Here is a 13860-nt window from a genome sequence, read left to right as displayed (position 1 = left end):
GCCTCCTAAATTACTTTGTGACCTGTATACCTACTTGTCATCTGGTTGAAACTGTATAATGTCTCGGTTTTCTATTGCTTAAAATGTTTCTGAAATAGACAGTACTGTATGTCAGTCTAAACTGGATCACTAAATTACATGGTTAATTTGAATTATACACATTTTGCAGCATACAAAAGTTTACATTGTGTTCAACATTTTGTGAGTTATTGACTTGATGTTAATTTAATTTGTTTATTTGGATCCTCATAAGCTGACCCCTTAGTGACTGCTGGTCTTCCTGGGGTCCACAGAAAATTCATCATGGTTTCTGGGACATAGATTAGGCTTAATCTAGACCTAGACTAAAAACCATGCTCAATGGAACACTACCATTGAAATATACTTTTAGTCCAGGACTAAACTTAAGCTGTGTCCAGATCACTCCTGGGAACCAGTCCCACAAATATCAGACACTAAACAGGAAGTGTCAAACACGTTCCACAGAGGGCCGAGTGTCTACAGGGGTTGTCGCTACTTGATTAATGAATAAAGCATAGGAAGACACTACAGCACAAACAACAGCACATGTCCAGGACATTACAGTACCTTTTTTTGCAATCTGGAAGACATCAGTATTGAAGTGCTGATCATTTCATTATTACAGTATAGGTCCATTATGTTGACTGTATAGCCTTAATATTACACCAACACATTTAAAACGCCTTCCTCTCCTTCCTTGATTAAAGGTCACTAATTAGTACAGAACCCATCAACTGGTCTTAATTGAAAGGAAAACCCACAGACACTTGACCCTCTGTGGACTGAGTTTGACATCCCTGCCTTACAGGGTCGTCACAATAGACACGATTACAGCAGTAGTATAGTACACTATAGCAGCACAGCAGTATACTATAGAAGTATTTCATTACTGCAACAAGAAAAGACATCTGTGATTTTAGGCTGCTTTCACACAGTGGTTGTGCAACCTGGAAGACATCTGTATTGAAGTGCTGATCATTACATTATTACAGTATAGGTCCATTATGTTGACTGTATAGCCTTAATATTACACCAACACAATCACTGAGCATGATCATATTGCAGTGTTAACATCACTGATTGACCAAGTATTTACCTGATAATCAGACAGTGCTTCTGGTTTTATATCTTAGTTTAACATTAATGTTTTTAGTACAAAGCTACAATTCCAAGCTGTAATGTCACGTTCTGCTGGTTTTTCTTCCAGGCACTTGGCAGGAGTGGAGAGTCGACCTCTTGTATCCATCAACTCTACAACTTCTCCACCTTCTTCACAAACTGCAGCAGGTCGTCAGCCAGGAGCTGTGGCTCCTCGAAGGCAGCGAAGTGGCCTCCTCGGGGCATGTAAGAGTAGGAGTAGATGTTCCTGAACTTGGCTCTAGCCCACAACTGGGGCACGTGCATTAGCTCGTTGGGGAACGCAGCCAGGCCTGTAGGAACATACACCCCCGTACTGAGGACAAGAGAACCAGGTTAATAAACACCACATTTACATTTTGTCATAACAGACAGTTTTAGTAGTGTGTCTCACAATCAGTGCATTCAACTAAAGTAGGTAGAAAACAACTGCCTAGAACATCTCATTATTGGGAGCCTGTTATCAAAACACAAAGCAAGAATGATCATGGGTTCAAGTCCCGCAAGGATCACATAAAACTACAACATGTACTATACGTCCCTTAGCATGTATTATTAGGCTTATTGTTTTATTAGGAACAGCCCGTGTCATATTAAATGGACAGGCCCTGTAGGAACAGCCCGTGTCATATTAAATGGACAGGCCCTGTAGGGACAGCCCGTGTCATATTAAATGGACAGGCCCTGTAGGAACAGCCCGTGTCATATTAAATGGACAGGCCCTGTAGGAACAGCCCGTGTCATATTAAATGGACAGACCCTGTAGGAACAGCCCGTGTCATATTAAATGGACAGACCCTGTAGGAACAGCCCGTGTCATATTAAATGGACAGACCCTGTAGGAACAGCCCGTGTCATATTAAATGGACAGGCCCTGTAGGAACAGCCCGTGTCATATTAAATGGACAGGCCCTGTAGGAACAGCCCGTGTCATATTAAATGGACAGGCCCTGTAGGAACAGCCCGTGTCATATTAAATGGACAGGCCCTGTAGGGACAGCCCGTGTCATATTAAACTGGACAGGCCCTGTAGGGACAGCCCGTGTCATATTAAATGGACAGGCCCTGTAGGAACAGCCCGTGTCATATTAAACTGGACAGGCCCTGTAGGAACAGCCCGTGTCATATTAAATGGACAGGCCCTGTAGGAACAGCCCGTGTCATATTAAATGGACAGGCCCTGTAGGAACAGCCCATGTCATATTAAACTGGACAGGCCCTGTAGGAACAGCCCGTGTCATATTAAATGGACAGGCCCTGTAGGAACAGCCCGTGTCATATTAAATGGACAGGCCCTGTAGGAACAGCCCGTGTCATATTAAATGGACAGGCCCTGTAGGAACAGCCCGTGTCATATTAAATGGACAGGCCCTGTAGGAACAGCCCATGTCATATTAAACTGGACAGGCCCTGTAGGAACAGCCCGTGTCATATTAAATGGACAGACCCTGTAGGAACAGCCCGTGTCATATTAAACTGGACAGGCCCTGTAGGAACAGCCCGTGTCATATTAAATGGACAGACCCTGTAGGAACAGCCCGTGTCATATTAAACTGGACAGGCCCTGTAGGAACAGCCCGTGTCATATTAAATGGACAGACCCTGTAGGAACAGCCCGTGTCATATTAAACTGGACAGGCCCTGTAGGAACAGCCCGTGTCATATTAAATGGACAGACCCTGTAGGAACAGCCCGTGTCATATTAAATGGACAGACCCTGTAGGAACAGCCCGTGTCATATTAAACTGGACAGGCCCTGTAGGAACAGCCCATGTCATATTAAACTGGACAGGCCCTGTAGGAACAGCCCGTGTCATATTAAACTGGACAGGCCCTGTAGGAACAGCCCATGTCATATTAAACTGGACAGACCCTGTAGGAACAGCCCATGTCATATGAAATGGACAGACCCTGTAGGAACAGCCCGTGTCATATTAAATGGACAGGCCCTGTAGGAACAGCCCGTGTCATATTAAACTGGACAGGCCCTGTAGGAACAGCCCGTGTCATATTAAACTGGACAGGCCCTGTAGGAACAGCCCGTGTCATATTAAACTGGACAGGCCCTGTAGGAACAGCCCGTGTCATATTAAATGGACAGACCCTGTAGGAACAGCCCGTGTCATATTAAACTGGACAGGCCCTGTAGGAACAGCCCGTGTCATATTAAACTGGACAGGCCCTGTAGGAACAGCCCGTGTCATATTAAACTGGACAGGCCCTGTAGGAACAGCCCATGTCATATTAAACTGGACAGACCCTGTAGGAACAGCCCGTGTCATATTAAACTGGACAGACCCTGTAGGAACAGCCCATGTCATATTAAACTGGACAGGCCCTGTAGGAACAGCCCGTGTAATATTAAACTGGACAGGCCCTGTAGGAACAGCCCATGTCATATTAAACTGGACAGGCCCTGTAGGAACAGCCCGTGTCATATTAAATGGACAGACCCTGTAGGAACAGCCCATGTCATATTAAACTGGGCAGACCCTGTAGGAACAGCCCATGTCATATTAAACTGGGCAGACCCTGTAGGAACAGCCCGTGTCATATTAAATGGACAGACCCTGTAGGGACAGCCCGTGTCATATTAAACTGGACAGACCCTGTAGGAACAGCCCGTGTCATATTAAACTGGGCAGACCCTGTAGGAACAGCCTGTGTCATACTGGAGAACTCTGCCACCACACATAAAAACTCACTTATTATCCAGTCTGTTGTCAATGTTGGTCTTTAAGTTCTCCTTGTAGAACCTCATGGAGGACACGATGGAGCCGGTGGTCCAGTAGATCATGATGTTGGTCAGCAGGTCGTCCAGGGTGAACTTCCTAAAAGACAGGAACCAGGCTCTCTCAATGAACCAATCAACAGCCCTGGGTTTTATTCATTCTCCAATAAGAAACACTTTTCCAGTTGCAAAATGTTTTGCTACAGTGTGCACTAATAAATACAACCCAGGAAGTCCCTGTTTCAGTTTTTCCCGTTTGCTGTCATGTGAAAAGGCCTGTGAATGGATGCTACCAAGGCAACATGTGCTTTTAAATAGAATAGGTTCATTGTTTTGCTGGGACAAATAAAGTTGTATTGAATGTTTCCCCTACAGTTTTGGCAGATCTGACCATTATTTGGAGTAATTGATGAGACAGCAATACATTTACCCCCTAAAAAGTATATATTTCTACACTCACAACCCAAAATAAACAGGCTGAACTGTAGCTTGTACCTCTCCAGCCCCCCATCTTCCAAGTCCCTGTTGTTGAAGTCAGTCCAGGTAGAGAACTTCTCCAGTATGTAAGCAGCCAGGCCTACTGGAGAGTCATTCACTCCATAACCTGCAGGGGGAGACATTTCACAATATGATTAGTACGTACTACTACAGCTAAACTATCAGAGGTCTGTGTGTCCTTGCATTAATTTATTTGACCAGGGAGTCATACTGAAACCATGGTCTCTTTTACAGCCCTGAAATACATACAATACACACGAAATACAAACCCAGAAAGAAAGAAAAACAATAATAATAAACACATTCATCAGTAATAAGGTCATCACTAAGCTTTCTGAATTGCCCTTGAGGCACCGAAACATAAAATGTAAGACCATTTTGACGATAGACCTTATTTGTGGAACAACAGCTGCATGAGAGCACCAGCTGTTCTGGACGACTGTGTGATCATGCTCTCCGTAGCTGATGTGAGTAGACCTTTAAAAACAGGTCAACATTCACAAGGCCAGACGGATTACCAGGACGTGTACTCCGAGCATGCGCTGACCAAGTGTCTAACCTGACATTTTCAACCTCTCCCTGACAGAGTCTGTAATACCTACACGTTTCAAGCAGATTACCATAGTCCCTGTGCCCAAGAACGGCCAAGGTAACCTGCATAAATGACTAACGACCCGTAGCACTCAAGGTCTGTAGCCATGAAGTGCTTTGAAAGGCTGTTCATGGCTCACATCAGCACCCTCAATCTTTTCAGTCTCCTGAGGGGGAATGGGTGTTGTCGTGCCCTCTTCACGACTGTCTTGGTGTGTTTGGACCATGGTAGTTTGAAGCTCTCAACCTGCTCCACTACAGCCCCGTCGATGAGAATGGGGGTGTGCTCAGCCCTCCTTTTCCTGTAGCCACGATTATCTCCGTCGCCTTGATCACATTGACGGAGAGGTTGTTATCCTGGCACCACACTGCCAGGTCTCTGACCTCCCTATAGACTGTCTCATCGTTGTCAGTGATCAGGCCTGCCGCTGTTGTGTCATTAGCAAACTTGATGATGGTGTTGGCCATGCAGTTATGGGTGAACAGGGAGTACAGGAGGGGACTGAGCATGCACCCCTGAGGGGCCCCCGTCTTGAGGATCAGCGTGGGAGATGTATTGTTGCTTATCCTTACCACCAGGGGGCAGCCCATCAGGAAGTCTAGGATCAGTTGCAGAGGGAGCTGTTTAGTCCCAGGGACCTTAGCTTAGTGATAAGCTTTGAGGGCACTATGGTGCTGAGCTGTAGTCAATGAATAGCATTCTCACATAGGTGATCCTTTTGTTCAGATAGGAAAGTGCAGTGTGGAGTGCAATTAAGACGCCGTCATCTGTGGATCTGTGTCTAGGGTTTCTGGGATAATGGTGTTGATGTGAGCCATGACCAGCCTTTCAAAGCACTTCATGGCTACAGACTTGAGTGCTACGGGTCGTTAGTCATTTAGGCAGGTTACCTTGGTGTTCTTGGACACAGGGACTATGGTGGTCTGCTTGAAACATGTTGGTATTATAGACTCAGTCAGGGACAGGTTAACAATGAGTTGGTTTAGACCAGGTCATAGCACTAACTTATTTAATTTTAGAATACATTTCCAAGACAAAAGATCTTAGCTGAGATTTAATCAAGGATTCTAATACTTTAGCTAGGCAAGAATGTTTAGAAACAGGCCAATAATGATTTAGGGCACAATGGTCACCACCTTCGAAGGTTGGAGTACATGGGCCATCTTCCAAACCTTGGTGCCAGTACCAGATATAAATCATCAAGTTAAAAATATGGGTTAATGATTCATCAATCAGGGGGACAGAGAGCTGCAGCAAGTCTGGATCAAGCATATCACCAGGTGTGTGTGGTGGTGTGACGAGTACTACAGACCGATGGTAAAAACTGACCAACAAAGCAGTCCTTTCAGTCTCATGCTCAAACAACAAGCCTGGGAGTTGTGGATCATCAAAACGCCAGGTGAAATATCAGGTAAAAAAAGTTGTGTGATGACATTCTCACCAGCGGAGTCTGGCTTGGTGCCCTGGATGTGCAGGTAGCCAGTCTCTCTGATGATCTCATAGAAGTTCCTTTCCATGAAACCTACTGAACCAAACAACCTCCTGACATCCTCCCGGGTGAACCCAACCAGCCATGGCAGGTAGCGGCCAATCAGGATTGAAAACAGGACACCGAACCCCCTCATTTTGTTAGTTAACATGTTGAGGTGGAGACCCTTTACACACCTACACAGTAGCACAGGAAGAGAAGATATAGAGTGTGGTCATCCAACAGAGAAATCTTTCTGCTTGATGGTTACAGTGTTGATGTTCTGAAGACATTTTATTCTGTGTACACTAAATGTCCCGGTGACCTAGCGTTTCCCAAACTCAGTCCTGGGGACCACAAGGGGTACACGTTGTGTTTTTCTTTGCTCTAGCACTACACAGTGAATTCAAATACTCAATCTCGATGAGTTAAATCAGCTGTGTAGTGCTGTACAGCAAACACCCAAATGTGCACACCCTGGAGTCCCCAGGAGCGAGATCGGGATACGCCACCCTAACCCTTCGATATTTGCAGATGTGAAGGGTCTGGATAGGTAGAATCAGTATAGTGGTGGAGCTGTGTATCTGAAGGGTCTGGATAGGTAGAATCAGTATAGTGGTGGAGCTGTGTATCTGAAGGGTCTGGATAGGTAGAATCAGTATAGTGGTGGAGCTGTGTATCTGAAGGGTCTGGATAGGTAGAATCAGTATAGTGGTGGAGCTGTGTATCTGAAGGGTCTGGATAGGTAGAATCAGTATAGAGGAGGTTCTTCCACCATATTGTTCCCACCTAACAAATCAACAAATATCAACACGTTTTGCCCCCTCATGGATTAGACACTGCGGGCAACTCACTCCAGCCAATGGTTACATCAATTATATGCTTTAAAATCCATGAAGGGGAATGTGCAAGTGCACTTATCTAGAAAAGAGGAGACTTGTTCTTACTCTGGCTTCATCTGGGCCATGTTAGTAGTGATGATTGAGCCCCAGTCTCCTCCCTGCAGATAATAGTCTGAGAAACCCAGACGCTCCATCAGCTTGTGGAAGACCCTCGCTGCAGCCAGAGTGTCAAACCCTGCAGGGAGGGACACCACAGAAGAAGAGCAGACATATTAGTATGACACCACAGAAGACCATAGCCCTTAATTCCCTATACTAGGAATAGATTAGTTACTCATAGTAACTTTACTAAATAGGGCCGGGTTAAAAAGCCAAAAAGATGAATTACCACAATCAGAAAATAACAAAAACAAAACCTTGAATCTCCTTGCTTGATTAATAAAAAAAATAAACAGTATTAGTGGGATATTTATTGCTATTCTAGGTTCTACAACTCCTCCAGCCTGTCATGATGGGGTTACTGTAACCTAACCCTGTATTACTGTGGTGTGGAGTTGATAGAACCAGATAGAGATACATAATAAGTCACTTAGTGTGCCAGTGGCCATCGAAGATGAGCATTTGCTCTCTGAAGTCAGTTACGACGCCGAACTGCAGTCAGGTCAAGACCCTGGGGAGGACGACGGGCACGTAGATGAGCTTCCTGAGACGGTTCTGACCGTTTGTGCAGAATATCTTCGGTTGTGTAAACCCACAGTTTATTCAGCTGTCCGAGTGGCTGGTCTCATACGATCCCGCAGGTGACAAAGCCGGTTGTGGAGGTCCTGGGCTGGTTACAGGTGCTCTGTGGTTGTGAGGCAGGTTGGATGTACTGCCAGATTCTCTAAAACAATGTTGGAGGCAGCTTATAGTAGAGAAATTAACATTCAATTCTCTGGCAACAGCTCTGGTGGCCATTCCTGGTTGACAATCCTGCAGTCAACATGCCAATTACACACACCCTCACAACTTGAGACATCTGTCTCATTGTGTTGTGTGACAATACTGTACATTTTAGAGTGGCCTTCTATTGTCCTCAGAACAAGGTGCACCTGTGTAATGATCATGCTGTTTAATCAGTAAGTTGATATGCCACAGGGATGGAAACTCATTTGTGGACAACATTCAGAAATAAGCTTTCTGTGCGTATGGAAAATGTCTGGGTCATTTTATTTCAGCTCATGAAACATGGGACCAACCCTTTGCATGTTGCATTCAGATTTTTGTTCAGTGTACATTTGTACAGTTTCTTGACTGTGTCCAGCTCGCTAATATTCACCTAAATGAAAGCTAGGCTGTCAGTTGTTGACGGAGAGTATATATATATAACACATTTTCAGTGCAGCCGTTTGGACCTCGTCGAAGACCGAATGCGGCCCCTACGGCAGAGTGAGTTTGACACCCCTGCTTTAAAGAATGCGAGTCCTCACCTTGCTTATGAGGGGCCTCAGAGAAGCCATATCCTGGGATGGAGGGGCAGATGACTTCGAAAGCCAGACTGTCCAGCGAGTTAGTGAGTAAGGGCAGGATCCTATAGAACTCATAGACAGAGCCAGGCCAGCCATGCACCAGCATTAGAGGCAACACCCTCTGGCCCTCACGGTGAGGTGGACGCACATGGATGAAGTGTACATCCAAACCTGAAGGAAGAGGAGTCAGGGGGTTAGAGGACGGGGAGCAGTGGGTAAAACATTGGGGTAACTTGTTATAAGCATGTATGAGCCTTTTATAAATGCCTTATTCTTTATATCAACATTTAAACTGACTTTAATGATTATGTCTGACAAATGCCAAACAGAGTGAGAGACAGAAACTGCCACTATAAAGATCATGATGTGATCATCAAGGCCTACTAACCCTCGATATTGGTTTTGAATTGAGGATACTTGTTGAGTATTGCAATCTGCTTCTTCCAGTTAAATTGATGCCTCCAGTGGGAGACCACCTTCTTCAGGTAGGTAGAGTTGAAGCCGTACTGGAAGCCTGTGTCCTTCAGTGGTTCAGTGTACCGGGTCCTGTCAATACGGTCATACAAGTCCTGTAGAGGAGGATGATGATGGAGGAGGAGGAAGACCTGTGTTAGGCCTGTTGTGGTCACAATGTTACATGTTCCCTTGATTATCACATGAAATTAAAAGATACTCAATCATAACTCACTGGGCACCACGTCACTTCAACATGGATAATATTTAGTTGAGACGATCAATGAGATTACAACCTATACTCCCCCACTCAAAAAGATAAAAGTTCATTGAATTTCCAATGTGTTTTCACTACACTTTCAACCATATAAAAGCACAACCAAATTCCAATGGAAAAACAATGTCTGATTTTGGGTTTAATTGTTACCGAAATGTATATTACTGCAAATAGGGAAGACAATGTCAGATATTTTGTTTATTCATACAACAGATTCATGTATTACCACTGTGCTTCATCTGAGAGCAGAACCAAATGACCAATATTGCAGTTGAGGATCACTGTTCTCCATGCTCCCCGTCCAGCAGGGGGTACTGTTGCATCAAGGCCCAGCCAAACAGACTCAACAACAACTTCTATCTGCTGGCCATGAAGCTAACAAATACTGTTCTCCCTCCCTCCCCCACAGACTATCCACACGGACTCTGTCCATCCACACAGACTCTGTCCATCCACAGGAGTCTACCCGCTCAGACAATTTACGCTGCTGCTATTTACATGTATATATATTAGTATCTATTGATCCTGTTTACATGTATATATATTAGTATCTATTGATCCTGTTTACCTGTATATATATTAGTATCTATTGATCCTGTTTACATGTATATATATTAGTATCTATTGATCCTGTTTACATGTATATATATTAGTATCTATTGATCCTGTTTACATGTATATATATTAGTATCTATTGATCCTGTTTACATGTATATATATTAGTATCTATTGATCCTGTTTACATGTATATATATTAGTATCTATTGATCCTGTTTACATGTATATATATTAGTATCTATTGATCCTGTTTACATGTATATATATATTAGTATCTATTGATCCTGTTTACATGTATATATTAGTATCTATTGATCCTGTTTACATGTATATATTAGTATCTATTGATCCTGTTTACATGTATATATTAGTATCTATTGATCCTGTTTACATGTATATATTAGTATCTATTGATCCTGTTTACATGTATATATTAGTATCTATTGATCCTGTTTACATGTATATATTAGTATCTATTGATCCTGCTCCTTGTCACTTTTACTCACTATTATCGTCTCATTGATCATGTATGAGAGATAAAGTCCCATTTAATTGGATCTGTTACACCTTCCCTTTGGAATGACTTTAATAGCGACAGTGAATCTATTTAATTTTTAACTGGAGATCTCACAACAATCCTTCTCATGATAGCACATTTGTAATAGTCTGTGATAAATATAATGGCTGGGCTTTGATAATACCCTGAATGGGATACCAAAGGGTAGCTGTAGATACATCAATTCTCCAACAGGAGGTGCTGCCCAGCCTATTGTTTCTTCCCTGCAGTTTTTATTTCCGACAGTGGATAGAAATGATGATCTGACATTGTTTTAAATATACAAATTAAACATATTTTATACAATTGCCTGTTGAAATTTGATTATCATGATGTCATAATCCTGTGGTTGAAATTTCACCCTCAAACAACAGTTTACTTCTTTCAAATCTAAATATATTTTACATATAGATTCCATGTCACAATATGTTGGCAAATTTAAGTTTAAACAAAGTGGATTGAACCAGTTAGTGCCCAGAAACTGACAGTAAGACTTGCAGCAACTATGAACTTGATATAAAGTTTCACCCCCTTATTACCCTACCTGTATCTCTTCATCGGAAGTCTGGACCTGAAAGGGGAAAACCTTCTCATCCTCTGACTGAGGCTTCTCTCCTGCCCCCCACCACCCATCCCCTATTGGAATGCGCTTGGTCTTCGTCCCTTGATACACCCAGTAATAACAGGTCAGCAGCCCGCCCACGGCCACCGCAGACCCGGCCACCAAGAGCTGCTGCTGCTGGGTAGGATCCAGGCTGGAGAGGGCCTGTCTGGAATATAACACACAAACAACCCGGAAATGTAAAAGTTTTCACAAACCAGTTTCCATTCAATGCCGCGTAAAGTACATATTAAATCAACATAACGACAGGCCTGATGAAAACAGAACATTTGTTGGTAAACTTTCTAAATGTCGAGAAAACACAATTATGATTTATGTGCAAGTTGATGAACTTGATGCCTCGTTCCAAAATATAACGAGGGTCTTATTCTGGTGACATGATCAACGCTTGTCTGCCGTTTGACAAACAAACATTTCTCTCTTTTGTCCATAATAATCTCACCATGTAGGCAAATGCGTTTTTATCTTGGTTTCCGTCTTTCCTTGTCAACTCGGGGATTTGAACTTGCAACCTTACGGTTACTAGTCCAACGCTCTAACCACTAGGCTACCCTGCCGCGCCAAAGCAAAACGTTTCCAAACTAGCAGTAGATGAAAATGCGATGTTAACGCATTTAACTAGCTTTTTTATTTTATTTTTGCACATGGGAATTTAACTCTTTCGTTCAACCTCCCAAACACACTCATTGCCCCCCAGGAAAAAAATGGTATTTCACACAGAGGTAAAAATCTGAATAAAATGCTTGTATGGATGTCAACCCTAATATATTTTCATGGCGTCTTCTCACCAATCAACTGCATTACAGTAAAAGCTGCAAAACATAACTTTTTGGGCAACCCAACATATGTCATTGTCATTGAAAGACAGTCTAAGAAGCGGTAGATATGTTCTATGTTCGACATTTCAAATTGTTTTTTTTTTACTTTGTGTTTTGTACACGAGGTTCAAGCAGCTGATATTACTATATGTGGTAATGGAAGATATATTTCACAACGGGTTAAATAGTGTAGAATATCATCGTACCATACTTGCTTGTAGTCAAATAAAACTGACATTAGGCGAACTATTAGAATTTTTGCAACCAGAAAATGGCGGAGTGATTTGCCTCTAAACCCAGATATCTCTATCCTAGCTATAGTACCAGTTCATACAAATGGGAGTTAGCATTTTGCGGTCACTCCTTCTAAACCTGAAAGGGACGATTTCTAAATGTTATGCAGCGAAAACAGCCAAATATATCCAAATCGAACAATGGTTACCAAATTGTAGGTCTGTTACAATACATCGATCACGATATGACGAATATCCACTTTGTTTGTTGACCGTACGCCCCCAACACGCAGTCCTTCGATCCCGACTGTCTGCGTTCCCATGACCTCTTTAGTCTTAACCACATCTATAGACGATGAATATACTCTTACGCAATGTTTTGATTAATTACGCCCTATTTATCCACATAAAAAAAGTACTCACTTCAGAACTTCAATTGTCTGCATGGTTACTCAAGAGTCCTGCAGTTTCAAAGTGCACTCCTGTCTGTGCGTCATCGACAGAAGTCTGGACGTTTGTCGCGTTCAAAAATCAGCTTTCACGTCAACTGGGAACTCAGGACAAATGAGCTCCGAGTGGGAAAATATTTTTCCCCAACTTTTTTCCAACTTGGAATTCGAAGTCGGGACACTGCGCACCTTTCCAAAGTTCAGACTTTCCGACTTGAAAATTCGATCACTGACGTCATGATTTGACCTCGTTTTTGCCCCCGAGTTGCCAGTTGTCGTGAAAGCACAATTTCACTAGACTATTGCCATTATGACCACGATCATAAGAAAATACAATTCTAATTTCATTTCTCAGGTTTCTATCATCAATAACTTGAGGCCAGTCACCATAGGCTAAATAACAAGCACAGAAGTCAAATCACGAATAAAGCCTAGCCCCATGTAAAACTCATTCCAAGGAGGGCAGAGTGTCTGTGGGTTTTCGCTCTACCTGTTTTCTTGATTAATGAATTAAGGTCACTAATTTGTAAGGATCAACCTTACCTGGTTGTCTAGGTCTTAATCGAAAGAAGAAATATAAAAGTGGCAGACACTCGGCCCTCAGTGGAATGAGTTTGACACCCCAAGTAAGAACCCATTGTTTAATACACCGAGAACGTCTAACAGTAGGCCTAATGCTGGAACGTATAAATAGCCAATCATCCCTAAAGCCAATAAAGCCTTGGCCTATTTAGTTCAGTGTGACTTACAGAGATTTAGATCTTTGACATCCATTGATGTGCAGGTTCTCATTGCGTTTCATAATACTTTCCCATAATGAATTATTTAGCTTAACCTACAACCATATAAATAACCGGGGTGAGTCGTTCTGCAAAACGGGCAACTCTGGTTAGCTACGTGATATCTCTTGGATTCTCATCTTTTAGGCATCGACAACACCAACAGTTATTATTGTTTATAAGCGCGGAAATCGACACTCGCTCGAGCACGCTTTTGCTGCACAGTCGATTGCGCACGGGACTTCGGGCTCGAAGGTGGAGGATTCGAGACCTGTTCCCTGCACTTTCATTACAGTCCATTAATTTCCAATGGAGAGC

The 13860-nt window shown here is 43.0% G+C and overlaps 1 protein-coding gene across 1 annotated transcript; it reads right to left on the bottom strand.

Annotated features, from left to right (window-relative positions):
• Nucleotides 1-220: 220 nt before the first annotated feature.
• On the bottom strand, nucleotides 221-13411 carry LOC109870261 (epoxide hydrolase 1). Its single transcript, XM_020460687.2, has 9 exons — nucleotides 12738-13411; nucleotides 11186-11411; nucleotides 9186-9366; nucleotides 8759-8968; nucleotides 7395-7524; nucleotides 6421-6644; nucleotides 4385-4493; nucleotides 3864-3989; nucleotides 221-1474 (listed from the first exon to the last, which is right to left on the bottom strand). Exons 1-9 carry the CDS (start codon nucleotides 12758-12760, stop codon nucleotides 1273-1275), a joined length of 1431 nt encoding a protein of 476 aa, XP_020316276.2. The 5' UTR covers nucleotides 12761-13411; the 3' UTR covers nucleotides 221-1272.
• Between the last annotated feature and the right edge of the window lie 449 nt (nucleotides 13412-13860).

This window comes from Oncorhynchus kisutch, linkage group LG25 (genome assembly GCF_002021735.2).
Source record: "Oncorhynchus kisutch isolate 150728-3 linkage group LG25, Okis_V2, whole genome shotgun sequence".
Taxonomy (NCBI): domain Eukaryota; kingdom Metazoa; phylum Chordata; class Actinopteri; order Salmoniformes; family Salmonidae; genus Oncorhynchus; species Oncorhynchus kisutch.
The sequence above is the reverse complement of the archived record's forward strand: the minus strand, read 5'-3'. Positions and strand labels throughout refer to the sequence as shown.